This window comes from Pteronotus mesoamericanus, unplaced genomic scaffold (assembly GCF_021234165.1).
Source record: "Pteronotus mesoamericanus isolate MK-2021 breed Mesoamerican mustached bat unplaced genomic scaffold, CSHL_Meso_final scaffold_31, whole genome shotgun sequence".
Lineage (NCBI taxonomy): Eukaryota > Metazoa > Chordata > Mammalia > Chiroptera > Mormoopidae > Pteronotus > Pteronotus mesoamericanus.
The window spans coordinates 21546387-21572038 of record NW_026555312.1 but is presented as its reverse complement, the minus strand read 5'-3'; the positions used below and the strand labels follow the sequence as shown (position 1 = coordinate 21572038).

The window sequence follows — 25652 nt, the reverse complement described above, 5'->3', positions numbered from 1 at the left end:
GCTCCTTTTCCAGTTGGCTTTGTCTGGCCCAAATGCAGTTCTGAATGATCAGGCAGTGAGGTTTCTCTCTGAAGTCTGTATGCCGGACATTAGCCCCCGTCTCCAGTGTCGAATATTTGAGGACAACATGTGCCAATAGGGCTTTTCATGTTAGTGTCAAAATCAAAAACAGAGATCAGCCTTGAAGATACACCAAGCAGAAAAAATCAGTTTGGTCATACAAAGCTTAGCTTGTTTTGCAAGTCTAACTTGACCTGGGTCATTTCTTGCTTCTACCTCTGGAAACTGTCAGCAAAACTTGAACTGCTTCCTAAGGTCAATATAAGGTAACCACCAACCAATTCCTTATTTTTTAGGAAAATTCTAATATAACCAATTCATTGTGAAAAATAAACAGTCACTGTTTCCTCACTATATAAGCTGCCTTATAATAATATATCCTTGAGCCACCTTTCATTTTTATTTTGAGTGTTGCTGGTTTGTGAACTGTCTTTTTGGTGTCTACACAATAAATTCTCATTTATTACTACTTTGGTGATTCATTGGTTTTCCTTCTGTTATTTCAGAATTTTTGACATTGTTAAAGAAAACAGTCCCTATAAGAAGAGATTGTGCCCTGTGTATTTATTAAATTTTGGTGATGTGGTTAGTTGTGGCCTGTCCTTCTTTCCTGCAGTTTTGCGATGCCTTGGGATACCAGCAAGAGTTGTTACCAATTATTTCTCAGCCCATGATAATGATGCCAATTTGCAAATGGATATCTTCCTGGAAGAAGATGGGAATGTAAACTCCAAACTCACAAAGGATTCAGTGTGGTGAGTTTGATTTACAAGGACATTTGCTGATATCTAAGTAAAGTGACATTACACATTTACTACAAGACAGACTTGGTCTACTATTTCTTTCTCTTCTATATTAAGAACTGTTCAATACCATAGGCAGAAATGTCTAACTGTCAGAGATTGTTTTTACCTATTGAATGAGAAATGTTACTGAACAGGCAGTTTGGGCTCTTCGTAATAAAAATCAAGCATCCCATTATGACCACAATCAGTGATAAAGGCTATTGTTTTAGTGGCTAGAACCTACACTAGCTCTTTTCTACCTTGGTTTATGAAAATTGTGAATGGTAGAGATATGGAAGCTTGGCATTATCTATGTCAATACTCTGAGTCATGTAGCTATATTTATTAAGCACTTACTATGTACCAGTCTTTGTGTGTGCATGCTCTTATCTAATTCTGATCAGGTGAATGCTTATTAATATCTCCATTTATAGATAAGGAAACTGAGGCCAAGAGAGGTTAAAGTAATTTACTCAAGGTCACATATCTGGTAAGCTGAGAGTGAAAACCAACTGACCTTTAACCACAACCTTTTTTTTGTCTTTGCAGTATAGGATTGATCTTTGAGTGTAACAATGTGATTCCCTTTAGTGTATGACATCATCATTCATTCAGAGATAGAAATAAGAGTAGGGGTGACATTGTTGTCAAATGTCAATCACACTGTTCTTTCACTGCTCTGAATAGCTACACCACGAGCTGGCTACAGAGAGTTGAAGATTCCAAAGGAATTTCTTTCGTCCATGGCACCCACTCAGTCTAAAGCAATATTCAAAAAAAGAAGAAAAAAATCCTAAGAATCCAAATATAAAAAGCATTTATGAGGGTCTGTATGGGAGGAAATTGCCAGGCATTGAACTAGGTGGAATTTCTAAGCTCAGAATGTGTCCCCTTTGGTTGTTTTTTGTAAGTAATAAAGCTAAAACACTGTCAGTTGTAAAAGCATCCAGATAGGGATGGTAGGAAGTTATAAGCTCATTTTAAGAGAAATTAAGAGTTAGAAGTGCCTTAACTCCCCCATACTACAGGAATGGATCACAGTTGTAGGAGTAGTATTAACTCACTAGTACCAGTAAACGCTCTTTTGAGAATGTTGAAAGAAGGAAATCGCTGAACTAGTAGCAAAGTGCTACTATGAATAAAAAATAGTGCAGTTCATTTGCAGGGAATGAGCTGAGCAATGGTAAGCTAGAGAGTATAGGCAAGACAACACCTCACCCCTTAAGCTGAATGGCAATTTAAAGCACATTTAAGCCCTTGGAATTGCAGTATAGAAGCCCTGCATGTACATTAAATGACAAAAAACGGCCCAAATAGCTGACCCAAAAGCCTGTTGTGACAGTCAAAACTGGCAAAATGAGAATTATTTGGCTTTCTGCACTGTGTACTTCTTCCTTACACACACACACAAACACACACACACACACAGTCTTTGTAGTCAACTGCAATTCAAAATTATTCCTCCCTATTTCTTGATCCAAATGCCTCCTATCGTAAATTCCCATGAAGCACCCCAACAAATAACCCCACAAGGCCATAAACAAGATTGTGAAGCTGATAGATCTTGTTCTTGGTAACCCTTTCATCTTTCAGCTCCCTGCTCCAAATTCCTTTCCCTGTTCCTGTCATCCTTTGCTCCTTTGCCTTCCCCAAATATCCCATCACCTGAAACTATGTTCCCTGGTCTGGGACCATTACCCATACTCCACAATCAGACTACTGACTGAGGCTCCCTTCCTTTCCCCTCACTTGATGCAGGCATAGTGGGTTCCTAATATATTGTATGACTGACGTCTGACTAACTGAATGGCTGATGTTAAACTAACTCAGGGGACACCAGATCATGGACCACAGAGAACAAAGGGCTCACTCTGGTCTGGGTCCAAGGACTGGCTCTGCCATTGACCAGCTGTGTGACCTTGGGTAAGGCATAACCTCTCTGTGCCTCCCTTTTCTCCTTTGAAGTAGAGATGACAAAATTTTCTACTTTACTCAACACAAAGCCAAGCATAACAGGTGCCTCATGAATGTTAGCTGTTATTATTGCCTTCATTATTAGTCACACAGCTGGAATTTCTTAGAGGCCATATGTCATTATCAACCTAACCAGAAACAGAAGCAGTCAGAAAAAAAAAAAGATGGCCATTGTGCTAAGATGACTGTGCTATTTCTGTTACTTTGGGGTATTTTTAAAACAAAACCAGAAATGTATGCCTCCCCAGTGCAAAAACCCTACTAGACCCTAGAAGCTACAGATGTAGGAATACAGATGTTCAAAACAAAAGTATTCCTAAGCCCTTTCTTGACTGAGGAGGTTGGCAGGGGGCTGCTCTTGACACATTAACCAGTACAGGATCACTACCGTCACATCCTCCAGAGCAGCTCTGTCCTGGGGAGTTACTTGTCATGTGACCTTGAGAAAATGGCTTTACCTCTCTGAGCTTCAGTCTCCTTATCAGTAGAGGGAGGATAATCTTGATAACAACTATTTCCTGGTGGGGTAGCTGTGACAAATGAGGTGACCCAGGCAAAGCACTTACCACGGTAGTGGGCCCAGAAGGAGTGCTCCATCAGGACCTGCTAACGAAATTAGGGACAGGGACCACCTGAGCTGCTGGGAGGGCACAGGTGGTAGGGGGAAGAAGTCTAATAGAGGCAGAGGTGAATGCAGGGAAGATTTAGTGGGCATCCACTGACCCCTGAGAGTCCAGGGCAGTTTGGCTGGCAATGCATGGCCTAGAGAATTTTCTTGCAAGGGTCTCAGGAGCAATTGGCCTCACCCAAGCCCCAGACTCACCTTCCTCCATAGACTCCAGTCAAACAGACTTGCCCCAACTCCTTCTCAGTTTGTCAGTGGTTCCTGCCCTGCTTGCCCTCTTTCCTCTCTTTTCAAAGGAAACCATGAGAATGATTTCTTGGTTTTTCTCTCTCTTGTATATCCACCATCTCTTGGCTCAAGTCCTGACGGTACAAATTTTGTGGTGTATCTATTTATCTGGTTGGGTCTCAAAGCCCAGGGTGTCCTCTTCTCTGTGACAGCCAGGTCCAGCAAGCCCAAGGCAGAAATAAGCCAGTTCATGTGTTCAGAGGAGAGTACAAAGGTGAGTATGACAGTGCATCATGCTCAATATAATCCTGAGACAAAAGAAGTGAGGTTTGGACTTCCTCCCGGGTTCTGACCCTTCTCCCTTCATCAACACAAACCATCATGGACTGACTGCTTATTTACCTCCTTTCTGGTTTGCTTCCTTAGGTCCCTGCATGGTAGGTTTCCCTCTGAGAGTGCCCTGGCAGACAGGGGGCAGCAATTTTGCACAGAGTGGGCACAGTGTTGATGCCCACAGAGGGAAGAGTCAGCTTCTTAGCAATTTGGGAGAGAGAAGGACTGAAAAACCTTAGACGGACACAGCTAGGCAGAGTAGTTGGGCCTCCGGGTAGCAAATGAAATTCCAAGTGGGCTGATGCACAATAACATATCCTGGAAGGATCAATTTAAGCTGCCTGTCCCCAGTGTGCTGATGGCTTTTGAATTATGCGTAACCTCTGGGGGAAGACATCTATGAATCACTGTGGACACTCTAATGAAGACACTTGCACCACTTTAAGCTGCAGTTCACAGTGAATATGAAAATGAGGGCTCATTGAGGAGGGAGAGTACAGGCTCACTCTTATGGGCAGGGGCATAGTCTCTATTTGGCCTCACCTTGAAAAAGGTCAATTTAGTTACCTCATTACATGACGATCACAATGGAAATGGAAACAATTTTAAAAGAAAGGTAGATGGTGGCATTTGTTAGGGTTGTGAAAGATATTTCAATAAAAGGTTTCTCTCCTAAATAAAAGCATTATCTGGGTGCTTTTGCTGGAAACGATTTAGTCAGATTTTATCACTCTGGGTGAAAGAACTATGCCAATCTCTTGTTTTCCCTCATCAGAATGCAACCCCTACAATGGAGAGCAGTGTCTGATCTAACTTATTTTTGTTTATTTTGCCAGCATGTAACAGAGTGCAGAGCATAGAATAAGAACTTAACAAATGGAATTAGTTGAAAATTTGTAAATGCTCATTTAACTGAATGAATGTCATATAATTCATTCAACAGACACTATCATGCACTAATATGTGTGAATACCTAGATGCAAAAGATTCAGAGAGAAATTAATCAGGTCACTGACCATAAGGAGCTCCATTCACTGTTTGTGGGTGAGACAAGCACGTATAGAACACTCCACAGAACATATCAGATAGGCTGTAATGTGAGCCAGAAGTCATGGAGATGAGGGGAAGGGGCTTCCGTCGTAAGCCCAGGGGAGCAAGGAGAGAAGCTGTTCACGTACTGAGACAACCAAAGATCAATGTTTCATAGACCAGGCAGGAAGGAATGAGTTTCATAGAGTTATCCTGTATTATGACTACAGTTTTTGAATACTGAAATTCACTGTAACTCTCATGATCCACTCCCTTGCTGCTCCTTCCTGTGCAGCATCAAGAACACTTAGCCCTTTGCCTGCCTTCCTGAAAGGGCTAATGCCTCCGGGCCTGCATTCACAAGGAGCAGATGGAGTTAATGCTGTTCAGGGGTGAGGACAGGTATCTGTTACCCCTCTGTCACCCCTTCTGCTTGTCAATCCTCTAGGTGCTGTCTAATTTTAGGTTCTGACTCCTTTGAGATAAACCCTCTCTCCCCCTCTTTGTGGGTCCAATAGTCAATAGTTTCAGATTCCCTCTTGGAGCCAACAGCTTTCTAGATGCTGTGACTCTTTTGTGTCTAGCTCCTAAGCCCCTTCCTCATGCACATGTTCGAGAGAAAGTTGTTCATCTCTGGACAGTGGAGTTCCAAGTGCAGTGTGGGGAAATGTGAGCCCTCAGGACAGGAAGAGAAGGGGGCTGAGCACGTGTTTACACTAAGGCCCGTAAGCTGACCCATTTGCTTCTCAAAGTCCAGCTGATTGGCCAATTGGCAGATGTAAAAAACAGCCTAACTCAGAGTGGTAAACATCTTGTATGATATTACTGATAATTGTAAAAATGGTAAGTGCTAAAACAATTAGCAAGAGTCTTTATTTCCTTTATTGCCTCTTCATTCAAAATTAAATAAGGTTGATTAAACTGAATTTTTAAGTTTAATCTTTTAAAGTAAATTGTGAACTAGCAAATTTGTATTTTTCAGTTTTGACTCAAAGTTTCAACTAATCTAAAAATTAGTCAATGATTCAAGTGGGAAGAAATCAGTTTTATTTTGATTTTCCTCAGGGCTTCATGGAAAAACACCAAATAAATCAAGTCAAACTATTCTTGTCATTTTTCTCTCTCTACGGTGCAAAGCAATGTGATTGACTCTGCCACAAATTAGCTGGGTGACTTTGGGCAAGTTACTTGATGTCTCTGGGCCTTAATTTTCTCAGATATAAATATATAAATGTATGAGTTTGGTTTTAATGAGTGTTAGGGTCATTTTCAGCTCTAAATGACCCTAATTATTTATGTTTTAAATGATTTTTACTGCTCTTCCAGCCAGTATTCATCAGATTTTACCACTTGCTTTGTGTGAAGACCTATTCATCTGCACAGGGCCAGGCTGTGATTTGCTTACTCACATTTAGCTGCTGCTTTGCACATTGGCTTCACATCAGCTCCCCAGGAAGAAAAAACAAAACAAAACAAAACTGAAATAAAACATATCACAGAAAATTTCTGCTATTGGCTGGCTTAAATGCATCTGGTTCTTTGAAAGATGGAGAAGGAACAAAGAACATGTATGAATGACCCACAGACATAGACAAGAGTGTGAGAGTTGACTGTGGGAGCAGGGAGTGGGATGGGCAGAGGAGAGCAAAGGAGGAAAATTGGGACAACTGTAACAGAATAACAAAAAATGAACAAAAAAGAAAAAAGAAAGAAAAGGAAAAAAGTTCCAACTTTCTTTAATACTTTTTAGAGAGTATAGCTACTGTTGTTTTGTTTTGTTTTTTAACTCCAAATGCAAAAATCTCTGTGCTGCAATGAGTAGTACTGAATTTGTAAGCAAAGCTCTTTCAAAGCAAGTTTTAGAACAGAAATTAAGCAGCTTTCACACTTTGAAGTCAGTCCTGGGTTTAACACAGCCACCAATTCTAATTCTCGTTGCAGTCCTTGGTGTGGTCGTTTGCACGCTGTCAGTGTGTTTTTGAGATTTCGACTAATCCACCTTGTCCATTGTTTGAGATGTTCAATGTGTTCCAACAAGTTGGACTTTCATATTGCTCTATTATCCTGGGTTTTAATGACTACATGTGAAAAAAATGAATCCAAAAATTTTTTAAAGTAGGAAAAAAATTATAAATACAGACCAAACTACTTCAAGATACTTAAGTGTTTATAAAATTATCCTACAATGCATCTAAGTTACGAGTTCTGAACACCTACCAAAGATATTTATTTTCCTTTAATTTTAAAATCTTTTAAAATTGATTTTAGAGAGGAAGAGGAAGGGAGAGTGAGAGATAATATTATTTGCAAATAGATCATCTTCTTAACCACATTACTGTCAGCCAGATTGTTTTTGGGAAAATTACCTGGAGCAGAATCACGAGAGCTGTCATTGTTAGAAAACTAAGAATATACACTGTGAACCCACACCAGTGTCTTGAAGAAAGAATTGAAAGGCATTACCACCCCACAAAAATCAAAATAGCTCATGATTATGAAATAAGCTTATTTGGAACTGGATCCTCATCTAAGTGGGTGACATGTACTAGCTCATCTAATCCTTCTAACAACCTGTTAAGGTAATGGGAATTTTTAAATTACCATTACTGCCTCCATTATAGATGTAGAAAATGAGGCACAGTAACTTGACCCTGGCTACAGCCAGAAAGTGGCAGAATCTAAATTACAAACCCAAGATGTCTCACCCTAGAGCCTACTTTTTAATAAATTAACCCCAGTAATTATAAAATTGTGTTGATGTTTTTATAATATAGAAAGACATAATCTATATTACATTAATGGCACAAAGAGCAAGGGGAATGGAAGAAAAATTTTTGTATGCTCTTGAAATTAAACTGCTGTTGTTAATCTGAGCTAGATTGTTTTAAGTTATGATGTTAATTGCAATCTCCATGGAAACTACTAAGAATAAAACTGAAAATCATATAGTGGAAAGAAACAGGAAAAAATTAAAATGGTATACTAGAAAATATTTGTTTACACAAAATAAGGAGGTAATGGAGAAACAGAAGAATGAACAAGACATAACAAAAAGCAGATGTAAATCCTATTTATCGATAATTACATTAAATATTAATGAAACAAACTTTAAGATTTGTTTTATGACCAAACATGTTGTCTGCTACGAAAATGTTTCATTTGCACTTGAGAACATTGTGTATTTTTCTGCTGTTGAGTAGTGTGTTCTATAAGTGTCTATTATGTTTAGGTGACTTATTATTAGTCTTCTAATTCCTTGTCAACTTTCTACCTGTTTGTGCATCCATGATTGAAAGTGCAGCATTACAGTCTCAAATTTGTATTTGTTCATTGTTTTTGTTTATTTGTTTTAAAGTTTTTAAGTTTTAATAAAACTTATTTATTTTCAGAGAGAGGAGAAGGGAGGGAGAAACAGAGGGAGAGAAACATCAATGTGTGAGAGAAACATCGATTGGTTGCCTCTTGCTCACTCCCAATTGGGGACCTGACCTGCAACCCAGGCATGTGCCCTGACAGGGAATTGAACTGGAGACCTTTTGGATCTCGAGTGGTGCTCAATCCACCGAGCCACACCAGCCAGGGCTGTTTATTTGTGTTTATTGGGGTATAATTGACATATCGTATCGGTTTCAAGTGTATAACATAATGATTAAATAGTATGTGTATATGTCACAAAATGATTGCCACAATTAGACTAGTTAATATCCATCAGCATAAATAGTTATAAAATATTTTTTATGTGATGAGGACTTTTAAGATCTACTCTCTTGCAAGTTTTAAATATGCATTACGATATTACTAACCATAGTTACCATACTGTATGTTACAAACCCATGACATTTATTTTGTAACTGGAAGTTTGTGCCTTTTGACTCCCTTCATCCATTTCATCCAACCAATACACCTTACCTCTGTTTGAATTGTTAAATTGTCTATTTTTCTCTTCAGTTCTCTCAGTTTTGCCTTCCTGTATATTGGGATTCTGTTTTTAGATGCAGATGTATTCATTATTGTTATGTTTTCCTGATAGCATTATCCTTTTGTCATTAAAAAAGTCCTTCTTTGTCTCTACTACAATATTTGTCATAAATTTTATTTTTTCTGATACAAACATGCCACTCTAGCTATCTTTTGGCTACTACTTGCATGGTATTTTTTTTTGTCTTTTTACTTTCAACCTATATGCATTTTTAATATAAAGTTTATCTATTATATACAGTATATATTGATAGTTAAATCATGTTTTGTTATGTATTTGGCCAATCCCTGTCTTTCGATTGGAGCATTTCATCTATTAACATTTAATGTAATTACTGACAAATAGGTTTCACATCTGCCATTTTGCTATTTACTTTTTATATGTACTATATTTTTTCTTCTTCTGTTTCTCCATTACTTTCTTATTTTGTGTAAAACATGTATTTTAGTATATCATATTAATACATTTTCTGTTTCTTTTTACTATATATTTTTCAGTTTTTTTCTTAGTGGTTTTCCTGAGGATTGCAATTAACATCAAACTTTACAACAATCAGGTTCAGATTAATACTAGCTTAATTTCCATAGCATATAATAACTTTGTTACATTCCCCCTGCCTTTTGTGCTATTGCTGTAATACAGATTACATCTTTCTACATTATAAGCTCATAAATACAATTTTAGAATTATTGCTTTATGAAGTTCTGTTAAAAATCACAGAGAGAATTACAAACAAATATACATTTATACTGTGTTCCCTATTATTCTATGTAGTTACCTTTATTTTTTCTTTTGAAGGACAGTATTGCAAGATATACAATTCTTGGTTAACATCTTTTTTTTCAGCAGTTTGAATATATCATTGTCACTGGTTTCTAGCTTTTATGGTTTCTGATAAGAAGTTAGTTTTGCCCTGGCTGGTGTAGCTCAGTGGACTGAGTGCCGGCCTGTGAACCAAAGGTCCATAGGTTCGATTCCCAGTCAGGGTGCATGCCTGGGTTGCGGGCCAGGTCTCCAGTAGGGGGCACATAAGAGGCAACCACATCAATGTTTCTCTCCCACTCTTCTTCCTTCCTTTCCCCTCTCTCTAAAAATAAATAAAATATTTTTTAAAAAAGAAGTTACTTTTTTTAACTTTTATTTTTTGTTCAAATACATTTGTTTCCACCTTCCAGCCACCACTTTCCCCTGCCCCCTTCCCCCACCTCCCTCCCACAGTCCTTCCCCACTTTGGCTTTGTCCATGGGTTCTTTATACATGTTCCTTGACCCTTCCCTTCCCTTTCCCGGCCCCCTTCCCTCTTGATTCTGATATTTTCTTTTTTCTTTCAAAGTCGCTGGTTATTTTCCTTGCTTGTTTGTTTTGTTGGTTAGGTTCCACTTATAGGTGAGATCATATGGTATTTGTCTTTTGCCCCCTGGCTTATTTCACTTAGCATAATGCTCTCTAGTTCCATCCATGCTGTCGCGAAAGGTAGTAGCTCTTTCTTTCTTTCTCCTGTGTAGTAATCCATTGCGTAAATGTACCATTGTTTTTTGATCCACTCATCTACTGATGGGCATTTAGGTTGATTCCAACACTTGACTATTGTAAATTGTGCTGCTATGAACATTGAGGTGCGTAGGTTCTTTTGAATTGGCATTTTGGGATTCTTAGGGTATAATCCCAGCAGTGGAATTGCTGGGTCAAAAGGCAGTTCCATTTTTAGTTTTTTGAGGAAATTCCAAACTGTTTTCCACAGTGGCTATACCAGTCTGCATCCCCACCAACAATGTACTAGAAAAAAGAAATTAGTTTTAATCTTACTGATACTTCCTTGTACATAAATCATTTTCCCCCTGCCATCTTCAAGATTTTTTTTTTGTCTTCAGTTTTTGACAGTTTGGCTATGAAATATTTTGGTGTGTGTATCTTTGAGTTGATCATATTTGGAGTTTTTAACTTCTCAGATATGTATATTAATATCTATAATCAAATTTGGAATGTTTTCAGCTATTATTTCTCAAATATTCTTTCTCTCCTTTAGGGAGCCACATTGTAAAGTATGTTGATAACATTTCGTGGTGTCCCACTTATGTCCGGGCCTCTGTTCATTTTTTCTTTATATTTTTTCTTCTGTTATTCAGATTCAATCATTTCAATTCACTTTGCCCTCACTGATTTTATTCTTCTTTCTGCTTACTTAAATCTGCTTTTGAGATCCTCAGGTACAGTTTTGAAAATTTCATTTCAGTTATTACACTTTTCCACTCTAGAATTTCTGTCTGCTTTCTTTTCATAATTTTTAACTTTTCATTAATTTTCTCTTTTTAGTTAGATATCACTCTCATGGTTTTCTTTAGTTCTTTAAATACATTTATAATAGCTGACTTAATATCTTTGTCTAGTAAGTGCAATGTCTTGACTTCTTTAGTGGCAGTTTCTCTTGACTGCTTTCTATTTCTGTGTACGGTTCATACTTTTCTGTTTTGTTTATATGTCTTGCAATTTTTGTTAAAAACTGGACATTTTAGATAATAAATATGGAAATTCTAAAAATCAGATTTCCTCCTCCAGAGTCCATAGTTGATGTTTGTTGTTGTTGCTGCTGTTTGTTTAGTGACTTTCCTGTGCTAATTCTATAGTCTGTATTCTTTATCATGTCTGGCCACAAAAATATCTCTGCTGAGTTAACTTTGTGGGCTACTAACAACTGGACAGATTTCCTTACATATCTTGAACCAACAAGTTCCCAGTCTTACTCAGGAGTTCTGTGTATGAATATGTTGGGTGACTTCACTGATCCAGCAGGAAGTTTACAATTCTGCTGTAGCCTTCACTCCCTGTTTATACAAAGCCTTAGGATCACCCAGAGGTTAGGGACTAGGACTTTCTTGGGGCTTTCCTGGACATGCACACAACCCCACACATGTATGTGGCCATCTAGACTCTCAGAGCCTATTAAAGTTGTTCAAAACCCCCTACAGGCATCTCAGTCTTAGGTTTTCCTTTTAAGTTTTTTGGGGGCAGCCTTTATTATCTCCAACTTGCATCACCCCTTCAGGGAGGCATGATGTTAAACAGTTCCTTCTAACTGTTTTTGAAAAACATCATAAAAATAGGACTAGTTGCACAGAGTGACCTCTGAATCAGATCAAATTAAAATAATCCCTGAGAGTGCAGTTTTTTAGAGAGCTTCCAGACAGGTTAAATAGTAATAATTCTTTGAAAATGGTACTTCCAGAGAATTCCAAAGCCATTTCCTCCCTTTCGTTGGTTGATAGGGTGCAAGTTTTTATAACTACCATAGTTGCAAGGCTTTTGGCTTTCAAGACTACATTGGAGATATAGAGAGGAGATATAGAGAGGAGATATAGAGGTGTGGGAATAAGGCAAATTAAAATGTTACAAAGGTCACTACTCTTAAGAGACTCATTTTTTTTTATGTATTAATCCTCCTTAGATTGTTGAAAGTCTTTGGTTCATTTTCAGAGTTCTGGAAAAGTTGATTTTGATCATATTTGCTAGTATTCTCATTGTTTATACAGAGGAAAAGTTTTTGAAGGTCCTCATTCTGCTGTCCTGAAAGTGTTTCCTAAGAGCATACACTTAACCACTACAAAGTGGTCCCAAATTAGGGGTCTGCCACACTCCTTACAGATTTTATATTTTGTAGGAGTGTTTTGGTGCCTATCATCATCTTTCTGACATATACCTATTGAAATACATGTTATTTTATGTATATCCTTTTATTTCTCCATGTTTTAATATTATAGGGCATTATATTGGTATTTGAAAAACTATGTGTATGGAAAGCTATTTGTGGTTTACATTTCAGTATAATAAAGGGGTGTTATAAAATACCCCTTGTTTTTAAACCCCTTGTTTGTTTAAAATACTTGTTTTAAAGTTAGGAAGGGCCTTTTTTGAAGGCTGAAACTTAGTGCACTAGACTCTTTTCCCATGCCTCTCATGCAACTACCCTAGTCCTGCATTATCTGCAAAGAGAGCCTGTAGTCCCATTCTACTCAAGTCCCATTTGAGAGTGAACAAAGAGAAAGTTGGGAGATTTAAAAATCAGATGTCATTACAAATGACAGGAGATTAGAATGAAAGAGAAACTGGAAGTCATCTGATAAACCCCACAGAAAATAATAAGGTATTTTTTCATCATAAAAAAATAGTGTTTTGGTTAATCATAAATTCTGCCTAATAGAGTCATCATGTACAACATTTGAAGAATACTAGTTTTCAAATAATTAAAAGCTAATAAAGTATGTGCCACCTAAGCTATACTGAATGTAAATTAATTTCTTTTGATGATTAATAAGACTTCTAGAAAAACTTTATATAAATAAGAGCAATCAACCTTAGGATCTTATACTAATAAACAGCTTTAAAGTGCAAAACAGTAACTTTGGTACTTACAAAGATTGTTGATTATATTTCTTAAACATTTTCTTTAATATTTATAGATAAACTTGGCCAGAATTTATTATATAAAGTTTTTTACACATTAGCATTATCCAAACAAATACTCCCAATATCTAACCTTTTCTTTATTCTCAGGTGGAATATCAATTCCTAATTGCTATGTCAGAGTGAATGGTAAAGAGGGACATGGGCTTATTTTCAAAAATGATTCCAGCAGAACTAAAGAGGAACTTCTACTAATTAGTGATGGCAAATGTGCTTTATTTGAATGGGTGGTATCTACTTCCTGAGCATTTCGGGGGATTGTTTGCTTGTTTTGTTTTTTCCAAACTTGGTTTCATTCTGACTCTTCCATATTCGTGTCCCACAATGAAAAAAAATAGATAATAAAAAGAAGGGAGCTATCAAAAAAGAAGAAAAAAGAAATCTACATGATCGTCTCCTAATTTTCTAAAAATCATTGTCAATAAGACTACTGTAATTCTTAGGGTATAGTCCCAGCAGAGGAATCACTGGATCAAAAGGCAGTTCCGTTTTCAGTTTTTTGAGGAAATTCCACACTGCTTTCCACAATGGCTGCACCAGTCTGCATTTCCACCAACAAGAATTCTCTCAACAAATATTTAAGAAATCAGTACCTGGAAGCTTAAGAAAAGTGGAAAAGCTATACTCTCAGGACTAAGGAAAGACATACTCCCAGATAACTTTGTAAATGGAAAGAAACTTAAGTACCATCATACATGTAATTGAATACATGTGGGCTGGCATTTATCTGTTATGTCCTTGTAGGACTCTACTGGTATTTAGAGTGAGTGTCCTTTCTGATCGGTTGCATCTTCCAGTTGGTTCATGTCTGTGTCTGGGCAGTTATTATTTTGTGTATAACCCCTATTGTAAATATACCTCATAGTTTCATTTTGGAAGTTACAGTATACACTCAAGTCTGCCACCATCTTCATCCCCCTGTAATGGGTTCTCTCCTGCTACATCAGACTGTGCTTAAACTTTGACTTCTCAATGAGTGTGGTAGGACAACTTCCCCCAACAAGACAAGCAAAAGCAAATACTTTCATATTCTCTCTTTCTTCTTGGTGAGCAGTTGGTTCCTACAGAGGGGATTGGCCTGGTCTCCACCTGACTGAGCCTCCAGCCTTTGACTGGCATGACCTTTGAGAGACTCTGAATGCTCCTTCCCAGTTTCAGCACTCCAAAAGCCACTGAGAGTGAACAGCTGCATTCTGAATAAGTGTGGTATTTCCAGCTCCCAGATCCATACAAGTTTCCTCCAGCCTGCCTCTGGTCCTCTGAATAATCCCTTTTTGTTGTCTTGCTTCGTTACCTTTCCTAACTAACAAGTGTTTTCTTGGTTTAAGCTTTCATTTCCATTTTGGAATGTCTTACTAGACAAGTATCCAAATCCACCAGCTTGTCCCAACTTCTTTCCAAAAACTCTGACCCCACCCCACCCCTGCTGCCATTGCAATGGCCAAGGCTTAATAGTTCCAGGGTGTGCTGTCATTTTGTCACTAACATCACTGCTTGCATCAGAAGTATATCAGCAGAGTCAGAGTGGTGGGGCTGTGCTCATTTTCTATGAATACACAAATAATTTGCAAGCAAGATGAGTGCCTTTCCTCCACCCCCTGCCATTTTTAAAATAAAATAATTCAAACATTTGGTTTACACTTGAAGATGGTCTAAGACATCTCCTCCAGGGCTTTCTCTGGATCTTGTTTTTGCTGTCCCTTGAGCCCTAATAAAGCTGCAGAAGCAAAGTTACAAGCTCATAACTCTTTCTTCCCTTTTAGGGATTCCTATTCTCTGAAACCTTTCTGGACAATTTGTAAATGAGATGACCCTGTGGAATATTTAAAGAGTTAGCTAAGTTAAAGTCAGTAAAAGACTCTTTGCTTCAATGATCCACATTATTTTCCTTGAATATATAGCATAAAGAGCTCTGAAGCCCATCATGGTTTCAGCTGTGTTCTCTGTCTACTTCTCCACACTCCCATGAGCTCTTGCAATCTGGATGTAACCTTAGCCAGCTGTTACAACCAGGGCAGATTTGACTGTGCTCAGCCATCTTTTCTAAAAGTATATTTTATTGATTATGCTAATACAGTTGTCCCATTTTTTTTTCTCCCCTTTAACACCCTCCACCCTGTACCCCTCCTCCCTCCAGCATTCCCCCTCCTTAGTTCATGTCCATGGGTCATACATAAAAGTTATTTGGCTTCTCCATTTCTTATGCTGTTCTTAACCTTTCCCTGTCTATTTTGTAACTACCATTTATGCTTCTTATTCCCTGTACCTTTTCCGCCATTCTCCCCCATCACCCTCCCTGCTGATAACCATCCATGTGATGTCCGTTTCTGTGATTCTGTTCCTATTCTAGTTATTTGCTTAGTTTTCTTTCTTTAGATCCAGTTTTGATAGTTGTGAGTTTGTTGTCATCTTACTGTTCATAGTTTTGATCTTCTTTTTCTTAGAAAAGTCCCTTTAAACATTTCATATAATAATGGCTTGATGATGATGAACTCCTTTAGCTTTACCTTGTCTGGGAAGCACAAGCTTAACTTTGCTTGATAGAGTAATTTAGGTTGTATGTCCTTCCTTTTCATCACATTGAATCTTTCTTGCTAGTTTCTTTTAAGTTTCTTTTAAGTTTCTTTTAAGTTTCTTTTAAGATTCCTTGCCACAATCTTCTCTGCCCCAACTGCTGTCTCCACCCCTCCTCCCAGTCTAGATGAATGTTTCTTATAGTCTTATGAGAACTTCTTTGTAGGTAACTCTCTGTTTTTCTCTTGCTGCTTTTAAGATTTTCTCCTTATCTTTAACTTTTGGCATTTTAATTATGATGTGTCTTGGTGTGTTCCTCTTTGGATCCAACTTCTTTGGGACTCTCTGAGCTCCTAGACTTGCATGTCTATTTCCTTGCCAGATTGGGAAAGTATTCCTTCATTATTTTTCCAAATAAGTTTTCAATGTCTTACTCTTCTTCTTCTCCTTCTGGTACCCCTATGATTCAGATGCTGGAGTGTATAAAGTTGCCCTAGAGGTTCCTAAGCCTCTACCCATTTTTTTTTGTATTCTTGTTTCTTCATTCTGTTCTGGTTAAATGTTTATTTCTTCCTTTTGTCCCAAATCTTTTACTTGATTCCCAGATTCCTTCCCTTCACTGTTGGTTCCCTGTATATTTTTCTTTATTTTGTATAGCCTTCACTTCTTCCTTTATTTTGTGGCCATACTCAATCAATTCTGTGAGCACCCTGACTACCAGTGTTTTGAACTCTGTATCTGATAAGTTGGTTATCTCCTTGTTTCTTAGTTCTTTTTCTGGATTTTTCATCTTTTTTTTCATTTAGGCCATATTTCTTTTTTCTTAGTACACCTGTTACATTGTAAGGGGTGGAGCCTTAGGTGTTCACCAGATCAGGGCAACCCATTTTGTTCTATGTGTGGGAGGGATCATAGAGGGAACAATACCACTTGCTTGGCTCTCTCCCAGCTTTCAGTCACTTCCCTCATGCCCCACAAGCTTATTGTGTCCTTTAAGGTGCTGATTCTCAGATGGGTAGGTTTGTGTACATTCTAGGATCCCATGGGCCCCTCCAATGGACTCTCCTGTGAGAATGCGAGTTTCTCCTCCAACCACAACCCCCACATATTTTTACAGCCAGAGGTTTTGAGGCTTTAGTTTCACACACTGGAACCCCGGGTTGTCCAGTCACTCTCTCCCCCCAGTTGTTACTCCCAGCTTATCTGCATGAGAATGTGGTGTCACCCAGTCCATCAGCCACTTCCTTGCCACAATCTTCTCTGCCCCAACTGCTGTCTCCACCCCTCCTCCCAGTCTAGATGAATGTTTCTTCTTTAATTCTTTGGTTGTCAGACTTCCATACAATTCAGTTTTATGGCGGTTCTGATTGTTTTTTGTTTTTAAATTGGTTGTTATACTTTTGGTTATGTGAGGAAGTTTAGTGTATCTACCTACACCTCCATCTTGGTTGGAATATCCAACATCTTTTAATAAAAAATAGTCCTCTTAATGTTTTCTTTGGGAGGGGAGGGAGAACTAGTACATGTTTATTATAAAAATATCAAACATTGCAAAAAAAGGTCAAAAATAAGAGTCATATACTTCTAACTATTCATATTGTCAACATTTTGTTAAACATTCTTTAACATGCCTTTTTGAATATTGTATTCATTTTTTATTACTGCATAACAAATTACCAAAAAATTTAGCAGCTTAAAACAACAAAAATTTATTATCAAACCATTTTTGTGAGTCAGAAGTTTGAGCACAGGTTAACTGAGTCCTTTGCTCACGGTCTCAAATAACATCAATCAAAGTGTTAGCTGGGACTGTTGTCCAATTTGATGTTCAGGGCTCATTCAGGTTCATGGAAGAACTCAGTTTCTTGCAGCTTTAAAGGTCATATAAGCAGCCATCTTCTTCAAGACCAGCAGTATAATGTCTCTGCTGCTTTGAATCTCTGGTTTGTTCAGTCTCTGTGCTCTAGACCCACATTTAAAGGGCTCACCTGATTAGGTCAGACCCACCTTGGTAATCTCTCATTTAACTCAGTCAACAGATTAATTACCTTAATTGCATATGCAAAATCCTCTTTGCCATATAAAGTAACACAATTTCAAGAGTGATATACCATCTTATTAATAGATTTTAAGGGGAAAAAATTATACAAGAGTGAGGGTCATTTAAGATTCTGCCTTTCATACTTATTTACATACACAATAAGCATATACACCATATATGGTGTTCTGTAGTGTGATTTTTAAAAATTAATATGCCATAGGTATCTTTTTTGTCTAGTAAATATAGACCTACATTTTTATGGCTAAATAGTATTCCAGTTTGTGTTTCAGAACATTAATTACATATTGGGCAATTGGGCTGTTTCCAATTTTTCCTTCTTACAAATAACACAAGGATGAACATGGATATGCACTTGCCAATGCATCTGCATGATTATCTCCTGTGTGCAAATTCCAAGGACAGGGGTTGCCTGAATCAAAGCATAAACTTTAGTTTCAACACTGTGACATACCTTCAAGGGTCCCCAAGCAGTACATGGTTCTGTTTTATTAGGGAGCTTCTGCCTTCAATGAAGATTTTCTGGGTCCTTTGTACTGAAACTGCTGTATTATTAGTATCCTTGAAAGGAGCTCCAGAAATCACTGCCACTGCAGGAAGCACACAGAAAGTAACATAAAACAAAAATGTGTTCTTCACTTGTCATCTCCATCATCATCCACCCCCCAAAAAAGTTATTTCAACTTGATTAAATAATTCTCTGTGAAACAGGGGCTTTGTTTTAATTTGACACTGCTTCTTTAGAAAGAGCAATAAGGAAAGTAGATCTCTTTGAAGGTTTATAATTTTTTTCACTCTAAAAGGACACTGCACATTTTGGTGGTATAGTGGAAGGTCAGGCTTCAAATTAAGGCTCTGAAAAAATATAAAACTTTGAATCTCAAAAACAAAGGTTTAATTACACCTGCCTTGTTAGATGTCCTCACCTTTTAATTAACCATTACTTTGCAAGTGCCTCCCAAGGGCTAGCTTGGTGTTGAGAATGTGATGGCAAATAAGACAGAGCTCCAAAGTGAATCCATGTACTCTGCACATGCAAGATGAAACCACAGGAAAAAAGCAGAATAGCTATTAAGAATCTAGATAAAGAAGCTACAAAATAAGAATGACCCTTCAAGAAGCATCTAGACTTCCCAACCTAGAAAGTAGGTAAATGGAATTATGGAATGTCTATCATTATTATTAGCGTCTTTAATGGGGGAACTTGAAATATAAAGGACAAGTATGTGTACCCAGAAATACTTAACATCCATCCAAAAGGGAATCCTCATAGCATGAGTGGCCCAAAATACACTCTCCCTAGCCATTGCTGAACAGAGAATAGCATGATGGGAAAAAGCCCCATGGCTTCCTCTGCTCACAGCCATGCTGGGAGCCCAGCCATTGCTTTTCTGTGTGCTAAGACCCAACCACCAGAAACTCTTAGGCAGTAGGTCAGGTATACAGCTCATAGTTATGTCTACCTTTCCCACTGCTTACAAGTTCCTGATCCTCTTATTAAACTCTTCCACCCTTAGATAAGTTCTCAGTCATGGGTTAAAGTGGAAGAGATCGCAAATAACTAGTTAGATATCATAACAAGAGAAAACAATGTTTTCCCCATCTCCTGGTCATTTGAAAAGAAATATTATCCTCAAATAAAAGTTTTTACCTGAGATCTTAAATGCAAAGCTTGTGTATCTTGTTCAAGGCTTAATTTTGCTCAAGATATTTAAATTTAAATAAGGAGATTCTGGGGCCTATTAATCTAGAGTGGTAATGTATTGGTGAAAGCCAGGGTTGGTAAACACCACGCATTGTATATGTAGGAAGCAGGACTGTGTCCATTTGGGATTGCAAATGTTTCATTGCTGTGTTTTCTGTATCTCTTAATGTAATGGTGCAACCTCCACTCTTCTAAAGAGAGGCAAGCAGTCACCATTTCATACTATGACCTGTCTTCCAGCTCCAGGGCAAAGATAAAGGCTCTCAAGTAGGAACCAACCCATGTTCCTGCCCCAGAGCCTCCATACCCTGATTCTGATCTTCATCTGCACCTCTGTCCCCCATAGACAATATCTTGCTCCCCACACATGTCCATGGTGCTGCTCTTGATCACTTGCATCCTTGGTATTGGAACCTCCTTTCATTCCATCTCTCTTTATTCCCACTCTTTCTAGACTGTTTTTTTCCCCCCTACAAGCTGACAATCTCTCCTACCATAAAAATAATCCAAACACTCTTCCTGGCATAGCATTATTTCTAGCCATTGCCCTATCTTCTCTTCTTCCCTTCACAGTCTAGATCACTATCAGGGGAGAAATCTACTCTGCACCTCTCCCCTTCACTCACTCCTCCTCTGGCTCTTTCCCCCCACTCTCCTCCATCACCCATAAAGATGTCACAGACTTCTTCCTCCCAATCCTGAATGTGACATATGTATATAGAAATCCCTCTTGGGTTTCATCTCCTGGATTTGCCACAGACACTCAAGTCCATCATGTCCAATATAATCTTATCACCCACCCAACACTGCCCCCTTCAGCACAAACCTTGTTCAGTGCCTCCTTCATTCAGTCTTGGTAAATGTAAAAGTCTTCCTCAACTTATCTCCATTAAGCCATCATTGAAACTCCCAGTGGCTCCTCTCCCTCTCCACTGTGATGACCACCTCTGCAGTGAATACATTTTTGATCCATTGCAACTATTTGTAGTATTTGGGGGCAGGGGTAATTTGACTCAATCTCTCATGTTGCCTGTTCACACATCTTTCACAAATACAGAATTGCAAATTTAACTTTCCCAAGAATAAAACCCAAATATTTAATTTGAGATAAAAGGGTCTCACTACCTACCTCATCCTTACCTGCAGCATAACTCAGACCCTGCAGTTCTATTACTAACTAGCTGTGTGACCACAGGCAAGAGTCTTAGCCCCTCTGTGCTTCAGCTTCCTCTGTTGTAAACAGGGGATAATAAATAACAGTGCCCTTCTGATAGGACACTAGGAACATCTGATGTGTTAATGTACAAAAAGCCTTTAGAATGATGCCTGGCACACATTAAGTGTTATGTGTATTTGTCAGCGTTGTGACTTACTGCCCACCCTCACCCACCATCCTCTTCTCTCATGCACACTAATATGCAAAAAAAAAACTACCCTCCAGGCCCAGCCACAGCATGCAGTTCCCCAAATACACTGTGGATCTATTTAATGCCTTCACAACTTTGTTCTTACTCTGTTTGTCGACTTGTAAAAGTCCAACTTACTTTCCAGGACTCAGTTCAAATATCACTTCTGCTGTGAAGTCTTTGCGTATGCCCTGAGAGTTTCCCACCAAGGCCTATTACACTTCAGATGAATTTCCACTGTAGTGTGCATCACATCAATTATTTTTAATAGTCTGAGAGTTACCATTTTTGAGCATTATTATATGACATATGTAGAGCGCTGTACATTTATCATCTTGTTTAAGCCTCATAGCAAACTTAGGAAACATTTGAACAATTGGTTTACACGTTTTTCATTTCTCCTAGATTGTAAGGCTCTTTATGGGCAAAAACCTACATCTTGATCTTTGCTGAATCTCCAGTGTCTAGCATGGTGTCTGCCACATAATGGGTCATAGTTAAATAAATACCTATTAATTGAGCCAATCAAAGTTGAGCCATCAGTGAGATGGGAACATGCACAAATTAATAACACTGAAGGACATTTAGGAAAAGGATAGTTAGTAGTTGTATCTGAAATTAATCAGTGCTGTAAACAAAGACTGCTGCACCTGCTTCACCTCCCGTTAAATTGTTATTACTACATGAATATTTTTCTGTAGTTTTCTGTGGTGTGGATGGGTTCATGTGTTCTCATTTGTTTCTATAGTGTCATATAATTTCAGGTCTTTCCAGGGACATAATAATACAATTCATGATGACATTTTGTTCCATGCTCTTGCCTTCAGGGTCACATGCAAAGTTGTGACAAGTTTTGAATGGCCCTCATCTTGTGGGTTGTCCACCTTGATAAAGGGTAAAGAGACACCCCCCCCCAACAACCTTTCCTTCTTGCTGAACAGCAAATGGAAATTTGCCACAATTATAGACAATTCTAGTCAAGAGTTAATGTTATAGTATCCTTTGCAATGGTCTAAACCCATAAACACAGGCATTTTCTTGCTTAATTGTTACAAGGGATATGCTTTTTATAAATCTAATATACATAAATACAAAAGAAATGCAAAGATGTATGTATTTTGTTTTCAATTAACTTTTTCCTACCCTTTTAGCATGTAGTAAGTTCTGTTTCATTAGGCAACAGAGAAGGGTTAAGATCAAAACTGTTTAATGTGCCAATTAGAATATTTCTGGGGGGACTTGAAACTGAGATTAGCTGGAGAAGAGCAATGTCCAGCCAGGTGAGTGCCCCTAGAGGTACCGAAGAGAATGGACCTGCCTAGCAAACTCAAGTCTAGAGCTCAGAATATCTCTGACAGTCCTCAGTTAATTTAATCCATTCCAATAATTAGTAGATGGTGTATTATAAGGATTTTTGGTCACTTTTTAATTTTTTGGAGCATTGACTATAATGGAAAATTGGCTCTCACTGGACTGGTGTTTTCCAAGGAACTACCACTGCTGGAATGAAGCCTGGATGACGAGGCCTGATCTTCCTGTTGGATTTGGAGGCTGGCAAGCCGTGGACAGCACCCCACAGGAAAACAGTGATGGTAAACCTGCATCCTTCCTCTTAAGATACCGCCTAACTGCCGATGTTCATTTTGCTTTTATGATTGCCATTGAAGTGTGGGAAACACTCCCAGTGGGAACCAACATCAAAAATGAGCTTCCTGTGCACATGCACAGTAGTAACCACCTGCCAATCAGGGTTAATTTCATTTCTTTTTATTTTCTCTTTCTGTTTGTTTTCTATTATTGTTCTATTACAGTTGTCCCAATTTTCCCCCACTGTTCTCCCTTTCCCCACCCACCCCCCACTCCCACAGTCAATCCCCACTCTGTTGTCCATGTCCATGGGTCATTTAAACTTGTTCTTTAACTTAATTTCATTTAAATGGTTGGCTTTACCCTGATTATTTTATAACTTTTAGGGGAAAAAAAGCATAAAACTTAACATACATAATTCATCTACTCCTGCTTTGATAAGCAGTTTAAAAGACAGGGGGAAAAATATCTGTGTAAGCACTTTTATTGGGCTATAAAACATACTTCCACCCTCCCTGGTATACAGTGGTAAGAAATAAGGTAGTAGAGAAAATAAAGGACTCAAAAAATTGGTGTTTTCCCAGAATCTAATTTCCTTTTATATTGTATGATTTCTTTCAAAACTTGAGTATGTGGGTGTTTGTCATCTAACTTGCAAATTATGCTAAGCAGAGATTAGCAGCTATGACTCCCCTACAAGATTTTAATAAAATCACATCATAAGCCTCTATTTATCTTTAATATGATGATGAAAAGTGATGGCCTGGGGACATTATGTTTATTTCCTCGGGTGTTGATATGAGATTTTAGCATGTGTTTATGTATACGAGTACATGTACATAAACATTCATCACATGTTTATTAAAAAAAACAGTGGATTTTAAGGGAGAAAATTCAATACTTTCTGGTGTTCCAGGTTATATAGTGTGGGGAAAAGTTGGTTTACAGTTGTTTGTATGGAAAATAATACAATGATTAATAAATAGTAATAAAAAAATAAATTCTGTGTTTTGCATACTGTGTTTTGTAAACCTACTTTTGCCTTACCGTATATCATGAAAAGACTTTAGAGATGACTAATAGCAGTAAATCTCTTATTAACTAGAGACAGCTGGTTACAATTTTAAAACTTTGTAAACATAAACAAACATGGGCCTATTGACTTCCTTAGTGCATATTGGGCTTTGGTCAATGTGTGTGATTAGCGCCCAGATCCTCTTGGCAGGTGTTCTCAATGTCCAAAACACAAAACAAACAACAACACAACCCCTGAGGACATATCACCATTTCCAACATTCCAGATTCCAACTGTAAAAGCATAAATGTTATATTAGCCAACAGCGTGGGACTCACACTTGAGTATGTGGTTGTAGGTGGAAGAATGTAGACACAGGAGTAGTGATTTCCTGCATTTTTTTCATGGCTTAAAATTTGTTTTTGAGGAGACGTTACCACTAAAACAATCCTGATTACACATATTGGTCCTCTGCCCTCCATGTCATGGAAAGTATTGAGCTAAGTCAATGACAAACTTGAGGAACACTTAGCTCTGCAGAGCCTTCTCAGTGCTATGTCCTATCCTGAATCTGGACAGACTTGAAGACACAAACTCACCCTCTTCTCCTCTGTGTGGTGCAGGGATGTATCGGTGTGGTCCGGCCTCTGTTCAAGCCATTAAGCATGGTCATGTTTGCTTCCAGTTTGATGCACCCTTCGTTTTTGCAGAGGTAAGTGGAAAGCCAGGGAAACTGCTGCTTTACTCCTGGACCTCTTAACACCTCAAAGAGTAAGATACTGAGTTTTTCCTTCTAAATTTCCCAGGTATGTGGCATATGCTTTGTGCTTACAAAGTTAACTAGACACCATTTCAACCTCCAGGCTATTAATTCTAAATGCAGGTCTTAGCTAACATTTTTCTTTCCTGGATGTTTTGAGATTATTTTTCCCTTGAAAGCAACTGCTTTACTAACCACCACACTCTATGACTGGGATGAGTAAATACCTATTATTAATATGCACCAGGCAGTGTACTGTGGGGAATTCAGAGGCCTATGTCCTTAAGAAACTTGATTCTTGATGGGGAGGGGGTGGAATACATAAACATATCAAAAGTTAAATAATAGTTCGAGAGATGCTGTAGAACTAACTGTCAGATGGCCAATGTAAGTGATAAATTACCTGCATTTATACATACAGATTCATTAACTGAGAAATATGGGCCAGGAACTGAAGTAGGGGAGCAAAGGCCATAACACCATGTCTAGGGTGGGATGGTGGCCTAGGGACAGACAGTAATGACACCTTGGTGACAGTCACAGTAAGATGATCAGAGTGTTGCCAAAGCCTGGAAGGAGCGTCCAGACACTGCCTGCAGGAATCAGTGCCTGAGTTGAATCTTTTTGGATAATTAGTAGTTATTTGGGCAAAAGGGGTAAGAAAGAAGCCAGAGGAAGGAAATAATTTCAGTTAGGGAGGATTATTTGAGCATCCAAATGGGGATGGGAGGCATTCAAAGCTATCTATTCAAAGCTCACAAAAAAAATGACGCATCAGCAGGTGTCAAAAGATGACAGCTGAAGGAAGTAGATGTAAGGGACTTAGGTCCTGAGAAGTGGGCACTTCACCCTGCAAACAAGAGCATTGCCACAGGGGAGAGACATGAGATTTGGAGAGCATGGACTGGACAGCAACGCCACCGAAGTGCAGAGACCAGCTAGAAGGCTGCGGCATTACTCCACGCCAGAAAGGACTGGACAAATAGCAATTGAGGGCGAAGGTGGAAGCAGGATTGGGGAATGTTCTAGAAGTACAAAAAGTGTAAATATTTCAACAGAAAATTCAGAAATGTGAAATACACAAATGAACAATGTTTCTTCCACCATATCTCCCATTATAGTTTCTAATAGCCTT

The 25652-nt window shown here is 38.3% G+C and overlaps 1 protein-coding gene across 1 annotated transcript in view; it reads left to right on the top strand.

The window, feature by feature from the left end:
- F13A1 (coagulation factor XIII A chain) overlaps window positions 1–25652 on the top strand; it is a 189041-nt gene that overhangs the window by 120801 nt on the left and 42588 nt on the right. Inside the window, exons 8-10 of the mRNA XM_054591918.1 lie at window positions 677–815; window positions 22644–22747; window positions 24381–24469. Of these exons, the coding sequence (XP_054447893.1) occupies window positions 677–815; window positions 22644–22747; window positions 24381–24469 (332 nt within the window). The remainder of the gene's footprint in view (window positions 1–676; window positions 816–22643; window positions 22748–24380; window positions 24470–25652) is intronic.